The 27,195-nt window shown below is 38.1% G+C and overlaps 2 protein-coding genes across 3 annotated transcripts; both read left to right on the plus strand.

Moving 5' to 3' along the window:
• Positions 1 to 1,687: 1,687 nt before the first annotated feature.
• Positions 1,688 to 19,234, plus strand: LOC134326993 (uncharacterized). Of its 2 annotated transcripts, XM_063009089.1 has the most exons (9): positions 1,688 to 1,703; positions 17,499 to 17,600; positions 17,684 to 17,733; positions 17,823 to 17,892; positions 17,994 to 18,080; positions 18,160 to 18,258; positions 18,414 to 18,500; positions 18,597 to 18,716; positions 18,806 to 19,234. In XM_063009089.1, the coding sequence occupies exons 2-9, from the start codon at positions 17,532 to 17,534 to the stop codon at positions 18,950 to 18,952; spliced, it is 729 nt and encodes a 242-aa protein (XP_062865159.1). In that variant the 5' UTR covers positions 1,688 to 1,703; positions 17,499 to 17,531; the 3' UTR covers positions 18,953 to 19,234. The 2 variants fall into 2 exon arrangements, with proteins under 2 accessions (XP_062865159.1, XP_062865158.1); XM_063009088.1 differs by lacking the exon at positions 1,688 to 1,703 and having other exon boundaries at positions 16,780 to 17,600.
• LOC134326209 (uncharacterized) lies at positions 6,944 to 12,115 on the plus strand. The gene is made up of 10 exons (XM_063008395.1): positions 6,944 to 7,017; positions 7,282 to 7,466; positions 7,875 to 7,983; positions 8,148 to 8,257; positions 8,588 to 8,644; positions 8,783 to 8,881; positions 8,973 to 9,032; positions 9,123 to 9,209; positions 9,439 to 9,653; positions 11,954 to 12,115. The coding sequence occupies exons 2-10, from the start codon at positions 7,283 to 7,285 to the stop codon at positions 12,113 to 12,115; spliced, it is 1,083 nt and encodes a 360-aa protein (XP_062864465.1). The 5' UTR covers positions 6,944 to 7,017; position 7,282.
• Positions 19,235 to 27,195: the final 7,961 nt, after the last annotated feature.

A 27,195-nucleotide genomic window follows, 5' to 3' on the forward strand; every position in this document is an offset into this window, starting at 1 on the left:
TCTGAGGAAAAAATTATGGAATCACTCTGTAATTTGCAGTTTAAAAACAAAACATCTGCAGCAGATTAGATTTGCTAATTATTCTTCAATTTAAAAAGAGTGCTTACACCTCGGAGAGCTGTTGCACAAAGCAGATTGTCATGAATCATGGTTCCAACACAAGATATGTCAGTTGAAACAAATGAGAGGATTATAAAACTCCTTCAAGAAGATAAATCATTGTGGAATGTCACAAAAGATGTTGGTTGTTCCCAGTAAGCTGTGTTTAAAATCTGGACCAAGTACAAACAAAATGGGAAGGTTGTAAAAGGGAAGCATACTGGTAGACCAAGTAAGACATCAAAGCATCAAGATAGAAAACTTAAAGCAATATGTCTTGAAAACAGAAAATGCACAACAAAACAAATGAGAAACAAGTGGCCGGAAAGTGGAGTCAATGTCTGTGACTGAACTGTAAGAAATCACCTAAAAGAAATGGGATTTACATACAGAAAAGCCAAACAAAAGCCATCATTAACACCTAAAAAGAAAAGAACAAGGTTAAAGTAGGCTAAAGAAAAGCAATCGTGGACTGTGGGTGACTGGATAAAAGTGATCTTCAGTGATGAATCGCGAATCTGCATTGGGCAAGGTGATGATGCTGGAACTTTTGTTTGGTGTCTGTCCAATGAAATTTATGAAGATAACTGCCTAAAGAAAACATGTTAATTTCCACAGTTGTTGATGATATGGGCCTGCATGTCGGGTAAAGGCACAGGGGAGATGGTCTTCAATAAATGCCAAAGTCCACATTGAAATTTTGGACGCTTTTCTTATTCCATCAGTTGAAAGGATGTTCGGTGATGATGACTTCATTTTTCAAGATGATAATGCATCTTGCCATAGGGCAAAGGACGTGAAAACTTTCCTTCAAGAAAACATATAATGTCAATGGCATGGCCTGCAAATAGTCCGGATCTCAATCCATTTGAAAATCTCTGGTGGAAATTGAAGAAAATGGCCAATGACAAGGTTCCAACCTGCAAAGCTGATCTGGCAACAGCAAGAGACAGTTGAAGGCAGATTGATGAAGAATACTGTTTGTCATTAGTTAACTCCATGCCTCAGAGAGTTTAAACCATTATAAAAGCCAGAGGTGGTGCAACAAAGTAATAATGGTGCAGTGTTTTCTAATGATTCCATAATTTTTTCCTCAGATTTGAGTGATTCCATATTTTTTTCCTCTACTTGATCTAAAAAAAAGCAATTGTGACTGACCACAACTATTATATTTGTTTCTTTTTTTATTGTTTCTTAATGCCAGAGGGTTGACAGTTTGAGAAATGATAGTTTTGTGGCATGTCTGTGATTTATTTTTTTTCTACAAAATTAAACAATTGACAGAACATCTTCCAAGAGTGGTGATTCCATAATTTTTGCCAGGGGTTGTATTAAAGTCCATTTCAGCTGCTTGAATGGAGTTAGTGTAGAATTATGTACAAAGATTTAAAGTGACTATAAGAACTGGCCGGTTAGCTCAGTTGGTTAGAGTGTGGTGCTAATAATGCCAAGGTTGTGGATTCGATCCCCGTACGGGCCACACCCACTTTTAGACTTAAACTAACAAACAAGAGATCCTTCTCTAACTAGCAGCTCCTATTGACCTGGACTTCAAACGTTGTCTCTGACAAGTGTGAGATCTTTTTAATTCCCCTCTCATTCAGGTCAGAAACACGCCAATATTTCAATTAGCCAAACTTCCCAGCTAGCAGTGTACTATCGGGCCACATGTGGGTGAGGTGCGGGACATCTGGCGTACTGTCGGACTCGGGTGACGTCATTAGGGCCGAGTCTGGGCCGATATCTGTAGTAAGAGAAGCGGCTGAGTTCTGTATAACCGAACTCGGGCCACGTTCAGCATGAGGTATGTGGCCCACTATAAATATCAGTGACTCGGACCGATACCGGTAACTGTCTGGAAAATGATGGAATAATTTTAAATAAATTTTAAATTTATTAAATAAATTATAGGTAGTCTTTGTTAATATTATATATTTTTTTAGATAATTGATATGCTCTAATGACTGAGACATGAACGACAAAAATGATTAGGGGAAATAGTGCAGGTTAATACGGAGACAGAAGAGATTAAATAAGTAATGTTTTAAAGATGACTGGACTGGAATAAACTTTATAATGAATAAACTCTGAATGAGGAACATGAAGGGGTGAAAGTAAGCTGAGGTAAAAACCACCGAAGAAGAAGACGATGAAGATTCCCGCTCTTTTCTCTCACCGCCGTGCGCGAGCTCTCACCCGCCTCAGTGTCCTGCTTCATTCTGTAAGTATTTCAATTTAATCTTATATTTTTGTATATATATATATATCACTCAGGTGTAGTTAAAACTGTTAATTATATATACGTTTTTCTATCGAATGCTATAGTAAAATGTAATTGTATTTTTACAATATAAAAATTATTTTTATGCTTACTTTAGCTAGCTAACTAGCTACACTTTTTCTCACATAGCTAACGTTCTTTAATGATAAACGTAGCCCTCATACAATCGCTCTGACATACCTAAGTATTTTAATATTAGTAATGCGCATTGTTTGGCGTATTTTACAAGCCGATGTGAGTAACTGTGTGTTTGTAAATGGCGCGGCAGGTCTTCGGTAGCAGCCGTTAGCCGCTAGCAGGAGCACTGATAGCTGACAACACAACATATTTGCATATCTGAATACTAATCGCTTTTCGGTGAAATTCACTGATGTTTAAACAAAATGTGTAATTTTCGTGTTTCATCTAACTGCGTCCGAAATGGCATACATCGACAGTATGTACTAGATTTAATACAGTACACACTGCTTGACCGTTAAAGTAGTACGCTCTTTAAGTACGCGAGTATGCAGTATGCATCGAACTTCACACACACCAGCCGTCTAATAAGTGTCATGTGACACACAACGTCAAGCCACCAAATCAAAATTGCCACAATTCATTATTTTTTTTCTAAAAAGCCACTCATATAACCATAACATTATTAATTACAAACTTTTAATTTCACTTGTAAACGGTTATCTCCGCACTGTCCGCCCTTTTTACATTCCGCATCAGCAGCCTTTACACACTTGCACTTTCCTATCACATAACTGAACTAGAGCAGTGAAGGTGTTCAAAGCGAAAAAGGCAGACAGTGCAGAGGTGACGGTTTTAAAATTGTAAATTAATAATGTTATGGTTATATACTCTCCCAAGTAACGTTATGAGTAGTTTTTTAGGGAAAAAATATGAATAGAGGCAATTTTACGGTGATGTGACGTCGTGCATCACATGATATTGTTAAGCCTTTTTTTAAAACAAACGTGAAAGTGATCTATTTGCCACTATGTCCTAGCATTTAACCCATCCATTCAGTGAAACACATATACACACACTAGTGAAGTGAGCAGTCAGAGTTTAAAGTGGGCTGGTCTGAATCATATAACTCCTAGTGGGCAAGCAAGTCCCTCATTTAATTAATCCCAGTTAATAATGCCAATATTTTTATGGTGTTTACCAACCACACATTTATCGGGTGACCCTTTTCTGGAAGAAATGAACAGCATTAATTACAGGAATTGCTGACCTTGTTTGTAATAACGTTATTGATTGTCTCCTTCTGCCCATCTGACAGGCACCTATTCCAGTGTGGTAGCGGAACGTCTGTTAGTAATATATTTGCCAATATCACTCAGGTATGTTGACAGTTATTTATTATATATATATATATATATATATATATATATACATATATATTTGTAGCTTTCCAAAGATAAATGTTAGCGGTTTCATGTTTAAGTACTTTGGCACAAATAACACTGAATGGAATGTAAGACTTGGACTTTGATTAGGTTATTGTCAAGATACTGAAATTTTCAACTTCGATACCATACTTACAAATATCAATATTTAGTAGCATTTTCAATACTAAAGGTAGATAAAATCGAAACTCTTTAAGATACACATATCAAAATAAACATAATGAAAGTTAATGGTCTGAATCTTTATTGCTGAAACAGTGTTCTTTACCTTAGTGCACATCTTTTAGTGGACCCATGGACCATGAAAAGTACAGTGCGTATCAGGTGTCCTCGAATCTACGGAGAAAAGCTGTTGCGAGTGTCAAGAAACGGCTATTGGAACTATATCAAGAGCAGAATGTTTTCTGTGGATGCAATGAGAAATTTTTAGATGGCCATGTGTTGAGTGATGAGTGTATGGAGAGAGTGAGTTACAGTGATAAAACTGAGCAGGGCATGATTGGAGAGAGTGATGGAATTGAAACTGAGCAGGGCATGGTTGGTGGGGGTGATGGCATTGAAACTGAGCAGGGCATAGTTGGAGGGAGTGATGGCATTGAAACTGAGCAGGGCATGGTTGGAGGGAGTGATGGCATTGAAACTGAGCAGGGCATGGTTGGAGGGAGTGATGGCATTGAAACTGAGCAGGGCATAGTTGGAGGGAGTGATGGCATTGAAACTGAGCAGGGCATGGTTGGAGGGAGTGATGGCATTGAAACTGAGCAGGGCATGGTTGGTGGGGGTGATGGCATTGGAACTGAGCAGGGCATGGTTGGAGGGAGTGATGGCATTGAAACTGAGCAGGGCATGGTTGGTGGGGGTGATGGCATTGAAACTGAGCAGGGCATGGTTGGAGGGAGTGATAGCATGGAAATTGAGCAGTGCAATGAGGGACAGTGTGATGATTTCGAAAATGGGGAAGACGTTGTTGAGCCCTTTTGGGATGCATGGGAGCATCATGACATGAGTGAACCTAAGAGTCATGAATGGCAACCTGACCTAGCGCAATCTTTGGCAAACTGGGCAGTAGAATTTGGTATTAAGCTTGTAGCGCTTTCAACTCTTCTTGTCCTTCTGAGACCCTGGCACCCTGACCTCCCAAAAGATGCAAGGACCTTGCTTAAAACAAAGACAAATTATCAGGTCTCACAAATTAAAGGAGGGATGTTCTTTTACTTTGGAATTCTAAACTCGCTGAACAACACGCTAGCTCTGATCTGGGAAAATGTAAAAAATGGTCATGTATTCAAAATACAGTTACATTTTGATGGGCTTCCTTTGTTCAAAAGTTCCAATACTCAATTTTGGCCTATTCTAGGGTTACTAAAAGGATACACATCTGCAAAACCATTTGTGATTGGTATTTTTAGTGGTGTTAGCAAGCCGAAATGTTTAGAAGAATATCTAAAAAGTCTTGTGGAAGAGTTAAAAACTTTACATTCTGGATTTATTTTCAAGGGTAAGACCTTCTTCATAACTGTCTCCTCAGTAATATGCGATGCACCTGCTAGGGCATTTATAAAAGGCATAAAGGGCCACTCTGGATATTATGGATGCGATAAATGTGTGACTCGTGGCAGACGAATCAATCACAATGTTGCTTTCCCTGAATTAGATGCTCAGAGAAGGACTGATGAAAGTTTCAGGTTATATACTGATGAAGAGCATCATACAACAACATCCCCTCTGACAAATACATACATAGGCATGGTATCGAAATTCCCACATGATTATATGCATCTATCATGTTTAGGAGTGATGCGAAAATTAGTGGTGCTGTGGTCAAGTGGACCCCTTAAAACTAGACTACAATCAAGGGACCTAAACAAAGTGTCAGAAAATCTTAAACAATTAAAGTACAATATACCCTCTGAATTTGCACGGAAACCAAGAGGACTAGATGAGACCTGTAGGTGGAAAGCATCAGAGTGGCGCCAATTCATGCTGTATTCAGGACCAGTTGTGCTGCGAAATGTACTTTCATCAGCCCTTTTCCAAAACTTCATGTTGTTTTCCACTGCCATGTTTATCTTGGCCCACCCATTTTTGTGTATGGACTTAAACGACTTTGCAAAATCTTTGCTTCTGACGTTTGTTTCACATTTTGGTGAGACCTATGGAATGCAGTACATATCATACAATGTTCATGGTCTTGTGCACCTTGCAGATGATGTCAAAGAACATGGACATTTAGATACAATATCAGGGTTTCCGTTTGAAAATTATTTGGGGCAGCTGAAAAGACTTGTCAGGCAGCCACATTTCCCTGTAGCTCAGATTATTCGTCGCTTATCAGAAATGGAAAGCATAATAAAAGAAAACATCAGTCAACCATTTTCACATTGTTTGAGAAAGGAACACAATCACGGTCCTGTACCTCTCAGTATGAGTAATGCTACCCATCAGTACAGCGAATTATCTCTGGAGAGTTTTTGCATTAAAACTTCTAAAGGTGATAATTGTGTTCGCATTGGTGATACAATAGCTCTGGTTAGAAACATTCTTGATGTTGAGGGAACAGTGGTGTTGGTTTACAATGAATTCAAAACAAAAGCAAATTACTTTGATTATCTGTTGACTTCTACTCATTTGGGGATATTTCTGCTTTCTAATCTTGACTCAACCTTGCTGTACACATCTGCTGTTGATTCAGTTTGTAAGTATGTATTACTTCCATTTAAGGATGATTTTGTTGGAATTCCTCTGATTCATGTGTAAGAGTAGAAGAGGGTTGAGGGATGTCAATAGTCTGACAACATACATTTCATTAACAAGTAATTGTTATAATTTGTCTTGCTGCTGTAAAAGGATTTTGTTGTAAATCACTTGCCCTGTGGACTTGACTCAAATGTGAGATTATTGCTTATGTGAATAATTGCTGATATTCTATGTTTCCTCCACATAATCAAAGTTCAAATCCTTGTTCACTCAAAAATGTTTGTTTTTATTCATACAAAAATCTTTTACAGTTTAAAAGTAACAAAAAGGGACAGGGCTGAAACAAACCTTTGGATATACTGCATTGTTAATTTTATTTTGCTAATTGCACAATTGTTACTATGTACTTCCCTTACTCTTTGGTACAGTAAATAAAGATTTACTAGATGTATTTCTTTTCTCAGTTTGTTTTGTCAGTCTCTTTTAAAGACATAACAGAAGTACAGAATTACAACACTGTGACGGTCACATTAAAACGTAAGTGACTCCCTTAACATTTTTTTTTTCATGAATACTAGCGATACTTCTGTTTGTTAGGTTTGGAGCTTTGTTTGTTAGGTTTCTGTTTGTTAGGTTTAGAGAGAATGTTCACATTAGAGAAGAAAATGTTTATTTATTTATTTATTTTTAGTATACAGCCATTGTTTGTGCCTTATTTCATCAGTATTGTGACCAGGTCCAAAGTAGTCCCCACATACTATAGTAAATTATTGTAAACACTTTTCTGTTTTTCCACTACAGGATGTTTCACATTGTGGAATTTGCAGACAAAAAGGTTGCAGTAGTCCCAGCTGTTTGGGTATCGAATGGAATCTGTAGCTGGCCCCCATACAAAAATGGAAACGAGATGAGCAAGGCAGTGAAAAAGCAAGAAATTCCGAATCCAGACTGGGCAAAATACGCTGTCATAGTGAGATGCACGAAAAGTGTGTAATTTCAAAATACTCATGAATAGCTTTCTTGTGAAGTATGTCATGCCACAGCTTACCATATAATGATTTAATTAATCACCTGTTTTCTAAAATGTTTGCAATAACAAAATGCTTGAAGTTGAATTTTATGAATATGTAATTCCATGCTATACCATATTTAGTTCTGACCACATACTGGTTGGCTGAGACACGCTCAGTGCCAATGCACATGTTAACTGGGGTTATTATAGTCCTTGTCTTATTCAGTTTAAGTTTACTGTATATGCACATTTGGAACCCTGCACTTAAAACTGTTTTCATAAATATATTTACTGAGCATTCTAAGAAAACCTGAGCCAGTCAGACTTGAGAGAGCTATTATATAATGCTACATAAATGCTTCTGCCTTTATTTTGCCATCAGATTCATACGATGCTATAAGGCCTAAATTAGCACTGGCTGAACAGCAAAGTGATCTACAAACAGAGAGTGAAGATGACACAATGCCCTCATACAGAAGAAGGAAAGGAATGTAAATGTTCTATTAGCCAAATAACTACATGCCACCAACTGATGATTAAGAATAATGGGACATTATGGACAATTACCCAACCTTGCTGTCACCTGTATCTCTTTTGGGAAATACTAATGTCAAGTCTACCTTAATTTGAAAAGTACATTCTTTGTATTCAATAGGGGATTCAATAGGAAATATATTCAGTGTGACAGTGAAGACGATGTTGGAGACAATGGTGATTTTGAAGAAACAATATCTGATGTAAATTATCTGCCAGATACTGCCAATGGTAAGAAAATGTTATTTTAGTATGGTAAAACCTAACAAGCACAAACTAATCGTTTATTGATACGTTAATATTAACCTTGGAACGTCTCCAGAGTTAATGGGTCAATTTGGTGCTTTTTTTTTTTTTTAACCTAAATCCTTATAATTATACATAAAACTTGCTAACGTGTTCTGTGCATCAAGAGCTTGTCCATATTGGCCTCTGATAATGACACTCAGCAGAGAACACAACTGCAGACAGTATTTCATGAACTGTAGTAAGCCCAACTCCAGGAAAGTAAGCATATGTTGATAAACTGAAGATTTTTGTACTGATGTTGTTAACCTCCAGCTACTAGACAACCAACTAATGCGACATCACCACCCAATGTGCCAGAAAGAACTCTAGGTACATTCTTGTTAAACATTTTCTGTTTTCTAAATAAATGCATATTTCACGTGTTATGCCTTGCTTGAATATGATGTAGAAATTCTGATCTGTCGACTACACTGCGTGTAAACAGGATCATTGTTCATCTTTCTTTAGGCATCACACCACCACCCCTGTTTCCACCACCTCAGCTCCGAACAACATTGATGGTAAATACCCCAGCAACCCGACAAATGCAGAGCGAGGCAGATGCATGTAAGCAGCTTTAAATTCAAACGAATGCAAGAAAAGTTGGTAAAATGCTATTATTATTATTATTATTGTTATTGTTATTGTTATACTCCAGCTACTAGTCAAGCCACTGATGCTGGGACAATACCACCCAATGTGCCTGAAAGAACTCTAGGTACATCATTCTTGTTAATCATTTTAAATTAAATTATAATATACTGACTATATTGCAGTGTTAACAGGTTAATTGTTTATCTTTCTATAGGCATCACAGCACAAACACCTCAGCTACCGACATCACTTAGGTTAAATACCCCAGCAAGGAGACAACTGCAGATCGAGACAACCACACGTAAGTAGTTCTAATTGAAAATAGATTCTAAAGAATGTGTAACATTCAGGAGTGAGCAAGCTTCTTTTTTTTTTGCTTAAAATATAATACACTAGTTTGTTAGAGAGTAATGTTTGCTGACACACCAGTCTCCATCAGGCCTAAATGTGGGGTCAGCACTGATTACATTCTTGAATCCATTCCTTTTTGGGACATAGGGACATGTGCTAACAGTCTTAATATTTCATAGCTGTGCAGATCGAAATTCTCACTCAGCTTGAAATAATCAAGCAGCAACAGGCCCAAATCCTGCTGTTACTACAAAAACAAAACTCTATGGGTGCTATGGGTACAGACCAGACAGAAGTGGTGGCGATAGCAGCAAAGTTTCCCATTAAGGACAGGAGTGGTCTTACCACACTAGAGCAGGAGCTTCGTGAAAGCCCAGCCATCAAAGAGAAAGCAGTAAGTAAATACAGTATGAAAGTGATTTATTTGCCACTATGCTTGTACACAGCAGAATTGGTCCATTCGCATTCGACCCATCCATGTAATGAAACACACACATTGTGTGTGTGTGTGTGTGTGTGTGTGTGTGTATATGTATGTGTATGTGTGTGTTTATATATATATCTACATATTACAATATATATATACCGTACCACCGTGCCGTCCTATATATATACAGTGTATCACAAAAGTGAGTACACCCCTCACATTTCTGCAGATATTTAAGTATATCTTTTCATGGGACAACACTGACAAAATGACACTTTGACACAATGAAAAGTAGTCTGTGTGCAGCTTATATAACAGTGTAAATTTATTCTTCCCTCAAAATAACTCAATATACAGCCATTAATGTCTAAACCACCGGCAACAAAAGTGAGTACACCCCTTAGTGAAAGTTCCTGAAGTGTCAATATTTTGTGTGGCCACCATTATTTCCCAGAACTGCCTTAACTCTCCTGGGCATGGAGTTTACCAGAGCTTCAAAGGTTGCCACTGGAATGCTTTTCCACTCCTCCATGACGACATCACGGAGCTGGCGGATATTCGAGACTTTGCGCTCCTCCACCTTCCGCTTGAGGATGCCCCAAAGATGTTCTATTGGGTTTAGGTCTGGAGACATGCTTGGCCAGTCCATCACCTTTACCCTCAGCCTCTTCAATAAAGCAGTGGTCGTCTTAGAGGTGTGTTTGGGGTCATTATCATGCTGGAACACTGCCCTGCGACCCAGTTTCCGGAGGGAGGGGATCATGCTCTGCTTTAGTATTTCACAGTACATATTGGAGTTCATGTGTCCCTCAATTAAATGTAACTCCCCAACACCTGCTGCACTCATGCAGCCCCAGACCATGGCATTCCCACCACCATGCTTGACTGTAGGCATGACGCACTTATCTTTGTACTCCTCACCTGATTGCCGCCACACATGCTTGAGACCATCTGAACCAAACCAATTAATCTTGGTCTCATCAGACCATAGGACATGGTTCCAGTAATCCATGTCCTTTGTTGACATGTCTTCAGCAAACTGTTTGCGGGCTTTCTTGTGTAGAGACTTCAGAAGAGGCTTCCTTCTGGGGTGACAGCCATGCAGACCAATTTGATGTAGTGTGCGGCGTATAGTCTGAGCACTGACAGGCTGACCCCCCACCTTTTCAATCTCTGCAGCAATGCTGACAGCACTCCTGCGCCTATCTTTCAAAGACAGCAGTTGGATGTGACGCTGAGCACGTGCACTCAGCTTCTTTGGACGACCAACGCGAGGTCTGTTCTGAGTGGACCCTGCTCTTTTAAAACGCTGGATGATCTTGGCCACTGTGCTGCAGCTCAGTTTCAGGGTGTTGGCAATCTTCTTGTAGCCTTGGCCATCTTCATGTAGCGCAACAATTCGTCTTTTAAGATCCTCAGAGAGTTCTTTGCCATGAGGTGCCATGTTGGAACTTTCAGTGACCAGTATGAGAGAGTGTGAGAGCTGTACTACTAAATTGAACACACCTGCTCCCTATGCACACCTGAGACCTAGTAACACTAACAAATCACATGACATTTTGGAGGGAAAATGACAAGCAGTGCTCAATTTGGACATTTAGGGGTGTAGTCTCTTAGGGGTGTACTCACTTTTGTTGCCGGTGGTTTAGACATTAATGGCTGTATATTGAGTTATTTTGAGGGAAGAATAAATTTACACTGTTATATAAGCTGCACACAGACTACTTTTCATTGTGTCAAAGTGTCATTTTGTCAGTGTTGTCCCATGAAAAGATATACTTAAATATCTGCAGAAATGTGAGGGGTGTACTCACTTTTGTGATACACTGTATATATATATATATATATATATATATATATATATATATATTATAATATAATATATAATATATATATTATAATATGCTATAATATAATATGCACACACACACATACACTAGTGAAGTGAACACAAATGCCTAGAGTGATGAGCAGCCTCCACAGCACCCAGGGAACAATTCGGAGTAAGGTGCCTTGCCCAAGGGCACTTCAGCCGTATCATGACTGGGCTTTACCGGGAATCGAACCGGGGACATTCAGATCACAATGCCGGTTCCTTAAGCCCATGACTGCCCTAATATCAGGGGTGGGAAGCCTTTTTTGTTCGTATTATGATTGTGTTCTAGTGCTTCTTTTTTTAGATTTCACATCTGATCACTACTTTTATCTTTTTTAAAATAATTGTAAATTAGCTTACACAATGTCAACTTATTGCTGTTTTGCTTCAGATAAACTATTTTGGCATCATCGGGGGTACAAATGTAAGAGATACGACATGGCGTACTCTTCAGAAGATGATTTCAAATGACCTTGCTAGATCAATGAATTGGAAAGGGGCCAATGGAAAGGTCTCATTCAGCGACTCGTTTACGAGAAATAGTCAATCGTAAGTACACTGATTAATAATCACATAAAAGACAGTGTCATGTTCAGGAGGGACAAACTACATAACATATTGTAGATCTCAGTTTTCCTGAGGGACAGGTGGGATCTATAGCACTTTCTTACCCAGGGGCCCTTTACTGTCATAATCTGACCATGAGGACTCTCCTAATTTCAAGTACTGTTTTTAAGTGATAGATATTTGCCTAACATGTCATGTTTCTCTATTTTAGAGTCAGTGAGAAAAAATGTTGTGTGCGCAGAAGCCACAGATGTAGCCATTGAGTCAGTGGTAAAAAGATGGCTACATCTGGCTCCAGATAAAGATGGAGGGAGAAAGGAGAGGGCAAGGAGACAAGAGGAGGTAATTTCTGCATTACATACCTCTCTACTATATTTCAAACAGTTGAATGGGTAGCTGATTTGTAGAGGCATGCAGTCGATGTCGATGTATAGTGACCTGTTTTCTTAAACAACAAAAAAAAAAAAACATTTAAAAAAAAATTAAAAAGGGGAAGCTTGCCACCAGTCAAAAGTCAGTGTAGACTTGTGTCTGTACTCTCACTGTACAACCACAATTGAATTATAGATTAGATGAGATTTATGTCCATTAGAAAACTGATTCACTGCTCCTGCATTTTACAGCTCCAGTGAAAGACTAGAAGAACTGGTAAGATATGGAAGATACGGCCTGATGTGGAAGAGGAAATGCAGCTCTACAAACAGGAAAAGTCATTCCATTTGATTCTAATTTACAGCACATGGTAGCGGTCACTAAAAAGGAAATGGTTTAGTCCCCATGGTTTAGTAATCCATTCTCTGTTTATAAACTGTACCCGTTAATTTGTAATCCGTACTCCTGATTTTGTAAAATACCCGTGGATTTGTGAAATGTAATCTCAAATTTAAAATTAGAAACCTTATTTTGTAAACTTTACCCAGGTTTATATATGTTTGTTATAGCATAGCATGCTCTAAGTTTATACTAGTACAGGTTTTTATTATACACACATATGGCTCTGCTCTCATAAATTATAATTAATGTGGAATAAAATCTGTTTTCTACTTAGTAAACATAATATATGTATAATGTGATATCTATCTGTCTGTCTCTATCTATCTATCTCTCCATCTATCTATATATATCTGTCTATATATATCCATCTATCTATATATCTGTCTATCTTATCTCTCTATCTATAGATATCTAACTATTTCTAACTCTGTCTCTATATCTATCTGTCTATCTATATATTTGTCTATATATCTATTTCTATATCTATCTCTAACGCTATCTTTCTAACTATCTCGCTATCTATCTAGATATGTATGTCTACATATCTGTCTATATATCTAGATCTATCTCTCTATCTATTTGTATATGTATATATATATATGTATATGTATATATATACAGTGTATCACAAAAGTGAGTACACCCCTCACATTTCTGCAGATATTTAAGTATATCTTTTCATGGGACAACACTGACAAAATGACACTTTGACACAATGAAAAGTAGTCTGTGTGCAGCTTATATAACAGTGTAAATTTATTCTTCCCTCAAAATAACTCAATATACAGCCATTAATGTCTAAACCACCGGCAACAAAAGTGAGTACACCCCTTAGTGAAAGTTCCTGAAGTGTCAATATTTTGTGTGGCCACCATTATTTCCCAGAACTGCCTTAACTCTCCTGGGCATGGAGTTTACCAGAGCTTCACAGGTTGCCACTGGAATGCTTTTCCACTCCTCCATGACGACATCACGGAGCTGGCGGATATTCGAGACTTTGCGCTCCTCCACCTTCCGCTTGAGGATGCCCCAAAGATGTTCTATTGGGTTTAGGTCTGGAGACATGCTTGGCCAGTCCATCACCTTTACCCTCAGCCTCTTCAGTAAAGCAGTGGTCGTCTTAGAGGTGTGTTTGGGGTCATTATCATGCTGGAACACTGCCCTGCGACCCAGTTTCCGGAGGGAGGGGATCATGCTCTGCTTCAGTATTTCACAGTACATATTGGAGTTCATGTGTCCCTCAATGAAATGTAACTCCCCAACACCTGCTGCACTCATGCAGCCCCAGACCATGGCATTCCCACCACCATGCTTGACTGTAGGCATGACGCACTTATCTTTGTACTCCTCACCTGATTGCCGCCACACATGCTTGAGACCATCTGAACCAAACAAATTAATCTTGGTCTCATCAGACCATAGGACATGGTTCCAGTAATCCATGTCCTTTGTTGACATGTCTTCAGCAAACTGTTTGCAGGCTTTCTTGTGTAGAGACTTCAGAAGAGGCTTCCTTCTGGGGTGACAGCCATGCAGACCAATTTGATGTAGTGTGCGGCGTATGGTCTGAGCACTGACAGGCTGACCCCCCACCTTTTCAATCTCTGCAGCAATGCTGACAGCACTCCTGCACCTATCTTTCAAAGACAGCAGTTGGATGTGACGCTGAGCACGTGCACTCAGCTTCTTTGGACGACCAACACGAGGTCTGTTCTGAGTGGACCCTGCTCTTTTAAAACGCTGGATGATCTTGGCCACTGTGCTGCAGCTCAGTTTCAGGGTGTTGGCAATCTTCTTGTAGCCTTGGCCATCTTCATGTAGCGCAACAATTCGTCTTTTAAGATCCTCAGAGAGTTCTTTGCCATGAGGTGCCATGTTGGAACTTTCAGTGACCAGTATGAGAGAGTGTGAGAGCTGTACTACTAAATTGAACACACCTGCTCCCTATGCACACCTGAGACCTAGTAACACTAACAAATCACATGACATTTTGGAGGGAAAATGACAAGCAGTGCTCAATTTGGACATTTAGGGGTGTAGTCTCTTAGGGGTGTACTCACTTTTGTTGCCGGTGGTTTAGACATTAATGGCTGTATATTGAGTTATTTTGAGGGAAGAGTAAATTTACACTGTTATATAAGCTGCACACAGACTACTTTTCATTGTGTCAAAGTGTCATTTTGTCAGTGTTGTCCCATGAAAAGATATACTTAAATATCTGCAGAAATGTGAGGGGTGTACTCACTTTTGTGATACACTGTATATATATATATATATATATATGTACAGTGTATCACAAAAGTGAGTACACCCCTCACATTTCTGCAAATATTTCATTATATCTTTTCATGGGACAACACTATAGACATGAAACTTGGATATAACTTAGAGTAGTCAGTGTACAGCTTGTATAGCAGTGTAGATTTACTGTCTTCTGAAAATAACTCAACACACAGCCATTAATGTCTAATCAGCTGGCAACACAAGTGAGTACACCCCACAGTGAACATGTCCAAATTGTGCCCAAATGTGTCGTTGTCCCTCCCTGGTGTCATGTGTCAAGGTCCCAGGTGTAAATAGGGAGCAGGGCTGTTAAATTTGGTGTTTTGGGTACAATTCTCTCATACTGGCCACTGGATATTCAACATGGGACCTCATGGCAAAGAACTCTCTGAGGATGTGAGAAATAGAATTGTTGCTCTCCACAAAGATGGCCTGGGCTATAAGAAGATTGCTAACACCCTGAAACTGAGCTACAGCATGGTGGCCAAGGTCATACAGCGGTTTTCCAGGACAGGTTCCACTCGGAACAGGCTTCGCCAGGGTCGACCAAAGAAGTTGAGTCCACGTGTTCGGCGTCATATCCAGAGGTTGGCTTTAAAAAATAGACACATGAGTGCTGCCAGCATTGCTGCAGAGGTTGAAGACGTGGGAGGTCAGCCTGTCAGTGCTCAGACCATACGCCGCACACTGCATCAACTCGGTCTGCATGGTCGTCATCCCAGAAGGAAGCTGACGCACAAGAAAGCCCGCAAACAGTTTGCTGAAGACAAGCAGTCCAAGAACATGGATTACTGGAATGCCCTGTGGTCTGACGAGACCAAGATAAACTTGTTTGGCTCAGATGGTGTCCAGCATGTGTGGCGGCGCCCTGGTGAGAAGTACCAAGACAACTGTATCTTGTCTACAGTCAAGCATGGTGGTGGTAGCATCATGGTCTTGGGCTGCATGAGTGTTGCTGGCACTGGGGAGCTGCAGTTCATTGAGGGAAACATGAATTCCAACATGTACTGTGACATTCTGAAACAGAGCATGATCCCCTCCCTTCGAAAACTGGGCCTCATGGCAGTTTTCCAACAGGATAACGACCCCAAACACAACCTCCAAGATGACAACTGCCTTGCTGAGGAAGCTGAAGGTAAAGGTGATGGACTAAACCCAATTGAGCACCTGTGGCGCATCCTCAAGTGGAAGGTGGAGGAGTTCAAGGTGTCTAACATCCACCAGCTCCGTGATGTCATCATGGAGGAGTGGAAGAGGATTCCAGTAGCAACCTGTGCAGCTCTGGTAAATTCCATGCCCAGGAGGGTTAAGGCAGTGCTGGATAATAATGGTGGTCACACAAAATATTGACACTTTGGGCACAATTTGGACATGTTCACTGTGGGGTGTACTCACTTATGTTGCCAGCCATTTAGACATTAATGGCTGTGTGTTGAGTTATTTTCAGAAGACAGTAAATCTACACTGCTATACAAGTTGTACACTGACTACTCTAAGTTATATCCAAGTTTTATTTCTATAGTGTTGTCCCATGAAAAGATATAATGAAATATTTGCAGAAATGTGAGGGGTGTACTCACTTTTGTGATACACTGTATATATACATATAAATATATATATATCGTGATTTAGGTTTGTGTATACTGCAGTTGCCATTTTTTTATAGAGACATTGTATTGTAATGTATGTAAATCGTTATTTAATAAAAGCAGTCATTTTCCATGTAACCTGATTCTGTTTTCTGAGGGAAGGATTGGCAGACAGGGTGGGATAGGATGGGGGGATACTGGTAATAAGCCGAAACTGGGCCGAGTCAGGTACTTACGGCATACATCTGGCTCAAACTAGGCCGTATTATGGCTTGCCGGTCGAGGGCCGACTCATTTGAGCCGTATCTCAGCCGTAACACTCGGCCGAGTCCGGGCCGAGTTATTCCCAGACTCGGGCCAGAAATATCGGGCCGCGCTGCGGCCGTGATTCACAACCGAGACAACGCCGACTCGGCGCGCCGGCATCGGGCCGACTGGTTTTTTTCCGGCATGCGCGATTCGGGCCGCTTGTGGGCCGATACAATTTTGCTAGCTGGGATATTGAGTGTCAAGATGTGTGAATGTAACTGCATAGTGTATGTTATTGTAAAATCTGATGTGTTAATGTTACTTAACACAATGCAAAAAGCTTTGAACTACAATACATTTGGGGAAAATGTACTAGTGCAGAGATTATGTTAGAAGAGACTGTTTAATAAAGACTTGTGAGGCATTTGTGAAGCTGTGACTCCTCGTGTCTTATTTATTTCACCCTGTTTACAGGTGATATAATCTGTTTACACTGACCTGAGCTCGATGGTGACCTGTGGCTCAGAAGTACAATCCAGAACAGAGGAAACTTCTAGACCTCAAACCGACCATGAGGTAAAACTACACACGGTGTTATTACCTGAGAGTAATTCAGGATCTGTGGCACTGTAATAAGCATTAAATATCTAATATTACAGGTGGATATTGAGAGCGGCCATATAGAAATAAGGAATGTTCCTGCTTTATTGTGAGTACTGCAGCAGTTTTAGAGCAATATAAACTTATTTTAATGATGTTATTTATTAATAAATAAACGATACACTCCTGTTTACACAGTCACTACTGCAAAATAATGGGAATCAAAAACTTCACCCATAAACTAGCAGCACTGCGTCGAGCCTTCGATGTAAGTAAATTTTCCCTCCATAGGTGCGTCCATTCCCTCACTTCCAGCATCTCTTACTTCCTTACTTATTCACTTTATTATCTCTGTTTCGATTCCTTTAGATTATTTTCAGTCACCCTCCGAACTACAGTTACATCTGTGTGGTGGGAAGAATGACTTTACTCGTACTGGTGGCTGCAAAAAAGAGGGTAACACGACAGCAAAACATGTATCAAATAATTCAAGCGATGTACGAATGATTTAACGTCTTGAGCATTTCTCTTCTAGGATCTGCGCATCTTCCACCGAAGGTACGACCGGCTGATACAGATGCTGGAGAATCAGACTAATCGGATGTGGGCTGAAGTGGAGCTGGCGCAGATCGGGGTGAGTTTGACTCAGTCTGAACCTGGCACCATATTTACTAATATATTTGTTGACTGCCGGATGCCACAGATGCGGTTACCCATAGCGACTACGGCATCAGTCAGAACCACAGTCCGACCATTCTAAAAGAAAATCTATTTTCCTTCTACTCACAGATCCAGCACGTCAACTTTATGGACATCGTCTTTGAGCTGGTGCTGCTGGGAATTCTGGGAAGAGCGAGGGTGCATCAGATCATTTCAGTAAGAGAGTCTGTGCTCTATAGAGTCTAGAATGAATCTGTGCTGCACTACAAGTGTAGTCAAACACACCTATGTGGCTTTTCTTACATTGTTTAGTTGACGCAGTACCGGAGACGATGGCTCTTTCTGGACCGGCTGATTGCTCTCATCTATTCGTGCGTTACACCCAGATGGATTGAACGTCAGGAGACAGAGCGTTATTTATTCCATCTTCAGGTGTGTGTTTTTTTTTTCACCACAAATGATTTTGAACTAGTAATCTGTTATTTATTAACAGCCCCCTGATGTTGTTTCTCTTCTCTCAGACTGAGATGCTGAGCTTCCTGGATAAAATCTTCACTCTGGACGAGTCTTTGTATGCAGAACCTGAAGCCCTGGCTGCTGCACTGGAGACGCTTTTATGGCGGAGCCTCCGACGGTTTCATGAAAGGCTGGAAACAGAGGACGTCTAAAGGCCAACCTTGATTGGAACCTTTATTTAAGTGTTAGGGATGCAGGTCTGGTGGTTGACGTGTTGTTAATGTGTGTTAACAGTTCACAGGTGCATCAGGACCCAAGACATGGCCGACATGTAAAGATACCACTAATGTGGAAACATGTATCGGGATCTCAGAGAGACGTGCTGCCATTAAGACGCTGTCTTTACATCAAGACAACGCCCGGATGACTTTGTGGACCAGATCCAGATGTGTAAAAATGTTCTGTAAAAATGTAATAAAAAGAAGAAACTCTGATTGGCTCATTCTCTGGTGTCTTTATTCGTCTTTATTTCACTGATTGCTATAAAAAGTTGGGATGGAGGCAGAATAAGAGTGGAAGGTTTAAAGAAGATTAAAGTTACAGTTGCTCTCCATGCTGCTCTTTATTTTGAGGGAATCTGAGTTGTGAGATTTGGGAACAAACTAGGAACTGGAATGTGGACACAATACAGAGGAAATAAATGTGTCCAGAAGCTGTACATGGCAAAGAAACCAATTTACTACTCCAATGTTTACTTACACTCATCACAGTTCTAGTAATTAAGGGTTAAGGGCTTCGCTCAGGGACCCAACAGAGACAATTCGCCAATGGTGTGGCTTGAACCAGGAACCTTTTGATTGCTAGCCTAGTACCTTAACCACTAATACCAAGTTCACACTACACCACTGTGTTCAGATCTCTGTTCAGTTCACACTACACAGTGGACAGTGAGTGTAGAAACAAGGAGGTGGTTTTAATGTTATGGATGATCAGTGTAGTCCATTTTATCAGCTCCACTTACCATATAGAAGCACTTTGTAGTACTACAATTACTGACTGTAGTCCATCTATTTTTCTATCTACTTTTAATGGTCACATTGAAAAACAGAGCAGGTATTATTTAGGTAGTGGATCATTCTCAGCACTGCAGTGACACTGACATGGTGTGTTAGTGTGGAACAATTTACAATAGTGTAAAAGAATAAAGAAAATGAAGTAATTAAAAGTGAGTGAGGTAAAACTGTAATCAGGTACTATAGAGAAGTCTGTACGGTTTACCTCAGCTGCTTTAGGACGCGTCTCAATTTGTTGATGCTTTGTGAAAGCCTTTATAAAATGCTGATGTGACTTATTTCTCTTGCTAAATGGTTTAATTAAGTTTAATTAAGGTGGTGAAGTCTTTATCTAACAATAAATATGTATTTGAGGTAAGTGTTTTTACCGTGTTTATTTTAAGTAGTGCCCTAAGTAGGGAGTAGGCGTCATTTGAGACGAGGCCGATAGTCTCTACTCAAAACGGCAGACTGAACGAACTGGCAAAGTTAGCTAAAGAAAGAAAGTTTCTAAATAAACCTTTTTTTAATATTTTGGACATGCTGTTTCTCTCATGTATTTCTCACACGCTTTTTTATCCCCTCATTTGTGTTTTGTAAAGTTCTCTCCATTTTGCACGTAATGCTAAACTAATGTTTTTATTTCTCCCGGTTGTTGTGATTAGCATTTATTTTAAGGTGAACTATAGGGCACTAGGACCCAGCAGCACTGTTGTTAACATTAACTGTTATCAGACATTTATATTCCTGAGCGGTACCGCATGTAAACTCTAGATGTCGCTGTTGCACCACTTTCTAAAATACTCCACACGAACATACAGTACCTGTACTGTAAGTGTCAGGACTCTCCCAGGTGTAGTAAATCAATGATTTAAACAAAGCGCAACAGTTTAGGGAAGGCCCTTTCCTGTTTTACATGAAGAAAAGTTGATTGAAAGGAACTCCAGTGTCACAGAGCCCTGACCTCAACTTAACTTGGGATAAAACCTGGGCATTTTTGTCACATCCGGACGTGCACAAATTCCCACATATACACTCCAGAATCTTAATAGTTGTAGCCAAGTGGAGCTTAATGATTAGTGACACTGACACACTGATATGCAGCCCCGGTTCTGGCTATGTTGCTTAGGCGGGCAGTGAGAAAATCCAGGGGGAGCAATGCCCACCCCAGTTGCTTTAGTTTCGCCCTAAGCTGGGCTCGAATCTAGGGCAGAATAATATGCGCTCTGCCCACTGCGCTACTCAAACAGCGGAGTAATAAACAGGTTGTTATGCTGATAAACCTGCGCACACACGGCGTTACCAAGGTTAAAAGTAAACACTATTAAAAATAATAACTAAACACTTTCTAATTCCCACGGTAGCAGCAGTTTCCTTCTGTTTCATATACATCACCCTGTCTCAGTCTAATCTGCAGCATTTCTCTCCCACTGATAAAAATACGGAACAAAACACGTCCCGTAACAGTTAAATTGCGACTACGACTGCAACGGTACAAGTACTAGTAGGTTTGATGTCGACTTTTTTTTATTGTTTTTTTTTTTTTAACCCAGTAACGAAAGTTTTTAAAATGTAGCGAATTACAAATCTTAATACAAAACATACTTAAGTAAAAGTAAAATTACAGGTTGTAAAATCTACTTTAAAAAGTACAAGTACACAAAAAACTACTCAATTACAGTAACACAAGTAAATGTAATTTGTTACTTTCCACCTCTGTATAAGCCAAACTATGAAAATGTGTGAAAAACAAGTATAAGTAACATCTGTGCCAACATATACAAATAATAATAATAATACAATTTATTTATGGGTGCCTTTCAAAACACTCAAGGACACCTTACAATACAAAACATCAGTACATAATTAATTACACAGATTAAGGGTAGGGATTGAATCAATGGTGTGAATGTCAGGAGGGAGAGAGTTCCAGAGATGTGGGACAGAGTAGCTAAAAGCTCCCATATGAGGTAGACCAAAAAGGAGAGAGTTACAATAATCAATTCGAGATGTGACCAGGGCATGAACAAGAACATCAGCACTTCTAGGAGAAAGGAATGGACGTAGGCGATTTATGTTACGTAAATGGAAATAAGCGGATCGTGTGATATTGTTAATATGTGCATGAAATGAAAGATTGTGAGTGGAAGGAGAGACGACCTTCATCATCACTGAGAATTTGTTAGATTTAGAGAGAGGAGATTTTCTACCTATAAGAAGAATTTCAGTTTTATCAGCATTTAATGTGAGAAAATTGTAAGAGAACCATGTTCTTAATTCTATTAGACAATCAGAGAGAGATGGAGGAGGAAGAGTAGCCGTGAGCACAGTGGACAGGTATAGTTTGGTGTCGTCCGCATAACAATAAAATTGAATGTTGTATTTCCTAAAGATACGTCCAATGGGAAGCAGGTAAATTATAAATAGTAGAGGCCCCAAGACAGAGCCCTGAGGGACACCACTAGTAACAGGAGTTACTGTGAACATACTGTACACGTCTAGAAATGTATGAAGAAAACCAATCAAGCACAGTAGCGCTAAGATCAATATATGCTAGCCGATCCAATACCTTTTATTTTCAATTCACTTCCACTATTAACTGATAGCATTCACTTACATCAGGCTCTAAACCTCCTGGTTCTACCCACCATTCACTCCACTATAGATAATCACATTATTTCCCAGTAATAGTTTAACCTAAAGATTTATACTTTTATTATTACTATTTACTTATTAATGTTTACTGTGTAATTAATTACCTATTAATTACACAGTATAATTCATTCATTGCTAACCATTTCTCCCCAACACTCACTCACTCACTCTTTTATATTTTAACTTGTTTGGTACAATCTGATGAGTCACACTTGTGTCTAAGTGCTGATAAATGAGCAAAGCAGCTCCAACACTGTGAGCATCATTTCTGTAAAATGTGAATGCGCTGGTGTGTTTTGAGATTACTCTGTCCATTAAAACTCTTTCCACACTGTGAGCACTGATACGGTTTCTCTCCAGTGTGAATGCGCTGGTGTATTTTAAGCTCAGTCTTTGTATTAAAACTCTTTCCACACTGTGAGCACTGATACGGTTTCACTCCAGTGTGAATGCGCTGATGTGTTTTGAGATTATTCTGTGTATAAAAACTCTTTCCACACTCGGAACACTGATACGGTTTCTCTCCAGTGTGAATGTGCTGGTGTTCTTTGAGATAACTTTGACAATTAAAACTCTTTCCACACTGTAAGCACTGATATGGTTTCACTCCAGTGTGAATGCGCTGGTGTATTTTGAGATTACTCTGTGTATTAAAACTCTTCCCACACTGTGAGCACTGACACGGCTTTTCTCCAGTGTGAATGCGCTGGTGTATTTTGAGATTACTCTGTGTATTAAAACTCTTCCCACACTGTGAGCACTGATACGGTTTCTCTCCAGTGTGAATGCGCTGGTGTCTTTTGAGCTTACTCTGTGTATTAAAACTCTTCCCACACTGTAAGCATTGATACGGTTTCTCTCCAGTGTGAATGCGCTGGTGTCTTTTGAGATGACACTGGTACCTGAAGCTCTTCCCACACTGTGAGCAGACGTTTCCTTCTTCCTGTGTGGGACTGAGAGAGGTGTTAATGCTGACAGTACCAGAGGACGTTTGCTGATTACTGGAGCTTCTGGTGGGCGTCAGATCCTCATGTTCAGTCTTAATCTTCACCAGAGTCTCATATTTATCATGGTTGCAGCTCTTGATGTGATTGTGGAGCTGATTTTGGGTTGTAGAGGAACGTGGACACGAGGAGCAGCAGAAATCCTTGTTCAGTTCTGAAGCAGAAAATAATCAAATACATTTATAACATTATAAATAATCACATACATTTATAAAATTATAAATAATCAAATACATTTATAACATTATAATTAATCAAATACATTTATACCATCATAAATAATAATATACATTTATAACATTATAAATAATCAAAAACATTTATAACATTATAAATAATCAAAAACATTTATAATATTATAAATAATAAATACATTTATAACATTATAAATAATCAAATACATTTATAACATTATAAATAATCAAATACATTTATACCATCATAAATAATAATATACATTTATAACATTATAAATAATCAAATACATTTATAACATTATAAATAACAAAATACATTTATAACAGTATAAATAATAAAATACATTTATAACTATAAAAAACAAAATACATTTATAACATTATAAATAATAAATACATTTATAACATTATAAACAATCAAATACATTTATAACATTATAAATAATAAATACATTTGTAACATTATAAATAATAAATACATTTATAACATTAAAAACAATCAAATACATTTATAACATTATAAATAATAAATACATTTATAACATTATAAATAATAAATACATTTATAACATTATAAATAATAAATACATTTATAACATTATAAATATTCAAATACATTTATAACATTATAAATAATAAATACATTTATAACATTATAAATAATAAATACATTTATAACATTATAAATAATCAAATACATTTATAACATTATAAATAATAAATACATTTATAACATTATAAATAATAAATACATTTATAACATTATAAATAATCAAATACATTTATAACATTATAAACAATCAAATACATTTATAACATTATAAATAATAAATACATTTATAACATTATAAATAATCAAATACATTTATAACATTATAAATAATAAAATACATTCATAACATTATAAATAATCAAATACATTTATAACATTATAAATAATCAAATACATTTATAACATTATAAAAAATAAAATACATTAATAACATTATAAATAATCAAATACATTTATAACATTATAAATAATCAAATACATTTATAACATTATAAATAATCAAATACATTTATAACATTATAAAAAATAAAATACATTAATAACATTATAAATAATCAAATACATTTATAACATTATAAATAATCAAATACATTTATAACATTATAAATAATAAATACTGTTAGTAATTGTTAAACTGAGATCTGATGCTAAAGTCCTGTAACGTGATTCATCCTGCATTCATCATTTCCTGCTCACACTGATCTGCATGAGCACAATACAAGCTTTCACTGTATGATGCTTCATCCCAGGTTCCTCTGATTCTATTCAATCCAAATCTTATTTTACTCAAGATAAAAAATATCTTACTGAGTTCATCTTTATCTTCAGGTTCTTCCTTCTTCACAGGCTTCATCTGGAAACCTCCACACTGTTGGTCCTCTGGGGTGAGGTGTTCCTCAGAGGTGACGTGTTCCACAGGGATCGAGGTTCCTTTACCTGAAATCTCTTTTTTTTTTTTTTTTGAAAGAAAGTAAAATAAGTTTGTTATTGTTGGTAGTAACGACCGACTTCTTTATTAAGCACTTAAGTTAGAACTAACAGACACGTACTTCTATACTATCTGTCAAAAACACGACCTATAAACCTTTGTTCAAACAGGGTTTCAGCAGATTTAATAATAATAATAATACAACCCTAAATCAGAAAAAGTTGGGACAGTATGGAAAAAGCAAATAATAATATAAACACAGACTTTGACTTTTATTTGATATCAGACAGGATGAAGCTGAGATGTTTTATCTTTTATCTGCTCAACTTCATTTCATTTATTAATAAACATCCATTCCTGCATTTCAGGCCTGCAACACTTTCTAAAAAAAGGAGGAGAGTTAAGATCTGGATGGAAGGTGCAGACTCATCTCTCCAGGACCATCAGCACAAACAATCACGTATATATTGAATATATCAGCTCATATACTCGACTTTATTTCTTCTCATTCATTACCCAATCATTCAGCCACTTGTATTCACCTGGCATTACTCTGTAATTATATACTAGTGTAAACACGGTACAGTCAGCATGATCTGTTTAATCTTCTTTATCTTCTGTCTCCTCATTTCACTCACCTGCTCACTTATGCACTAAATATACAAAAATATTACAAGACATTCAGACACGACCAAATCAGGAGAAATGATTTTGATCAAGTCTTACTGAGTTCATCTTTATCTTCAGGTTCTTCTTTCTTCACAGGCTTCATCTGGAAACCTCCACACTGTTGGTCCTCTGAGAAGAGCAGTTCCACAGAAGCCACAAGTTCTGCAGGGATTAAAGTGACTTCACCTGAAATTCATCAATATGAGAAGAAGAATCTCAACAACTGGAGGAAACTGTTGTGGGTTTGGTTCCTAATCATAAATAAATCCTAGTTAGATTAAAACTTAAATCCAGACTAGAGTGTAGCAGCACAGGACAGTACAGTACAGTACAGGTTCTAATCCCACTATCCACTTTCTCCAATACTAACCATACTGTACTGTATAATACTGTACTGTACCACACTGTCTGGTGAAAAAGTGGCATCATGCTCCACATTTACTTACAGAAGAAATCATCATCATCATCATCATCCTCTTTTATTATTTTCTTCTGGAATTCTTCATGTTGTAGATCCACAGGGGTGACGTCTCCCTCTTCTGCTGACTGCATTATTAAAAATCTAATAGACAGACAGATAGACTATTCAGCTATAAACAAAGTTCACCTATGACGTGTTTATATAAAAATGTGAGATTTAATCATGAAGAACCTCAATCAGTTCCGCTCAATTGATTCATTTTGGTGGATCGGTTCAAATGAATCGGTTCAGTAATGTGGATCATGTGTGATGCTAACAGTTAGCGGAGCAGCTAATAGTTTGTGTGTTTAAATAAAACTGGAGTTAAAGCTCCTCAAATCCTCACAGTGATGTTTTATTATGAACTCTAGTTTTATTATTAATTAGAATGTGGTTATAATGAAATATAAGGGTTATAATTAAATACATATTTTACTTACAGATGAGGCTCTACAGTACAAACACAGCAGCTTCTTGTTCTTCTTATGATGTTTAATGGCGGTTGGCAGAACAACTTAAGACGCACCAGCGTCACCAACTGGACTGGAGTTGAACAGCAGCTTAGCAGTAAAACATCTCCATTAGCCCTGTATCACTCTATTACTGAGGAGTTAATATGTGTCTACACATCACTTCATGTATCTATACGTGTCTAACATACGATTCTAATATATTAATATTCATAAACATGCACACACACCCCACATACACAATACACACACACACATAAACAATACACACATGCTTCCACATTTACATGTTTTTACTGTATGTGTAAAATTTAATACTAATTAAATAATAATATTTAGGTGATTTGATGTTTTTTTTATGTTGTTAAGCTTTGAATGTTATTTATGCTTCACTGTATGTATGATGCATCATTAAACTGTTATACATTATTTGATTTTATTTTGTATTAGATGAGATGGTTTGTCTC

Source organism: Trichomycterus rosablanca, chromosome 14 (genome assembly GCF_030014385.1).
Source record: "Trichomycterus rosablanca isolate fTriRos1 chromosome 14, fTriRos1.hap1, whole genome shotgun sequence".
Classification (NCBI taxonomy): Eukaryota; Metazoa; Chordata; class Actinopteri; order Siluriformes; family Trichomycteridae; genus Trichomycterus; species Trichomycterus rosablanca.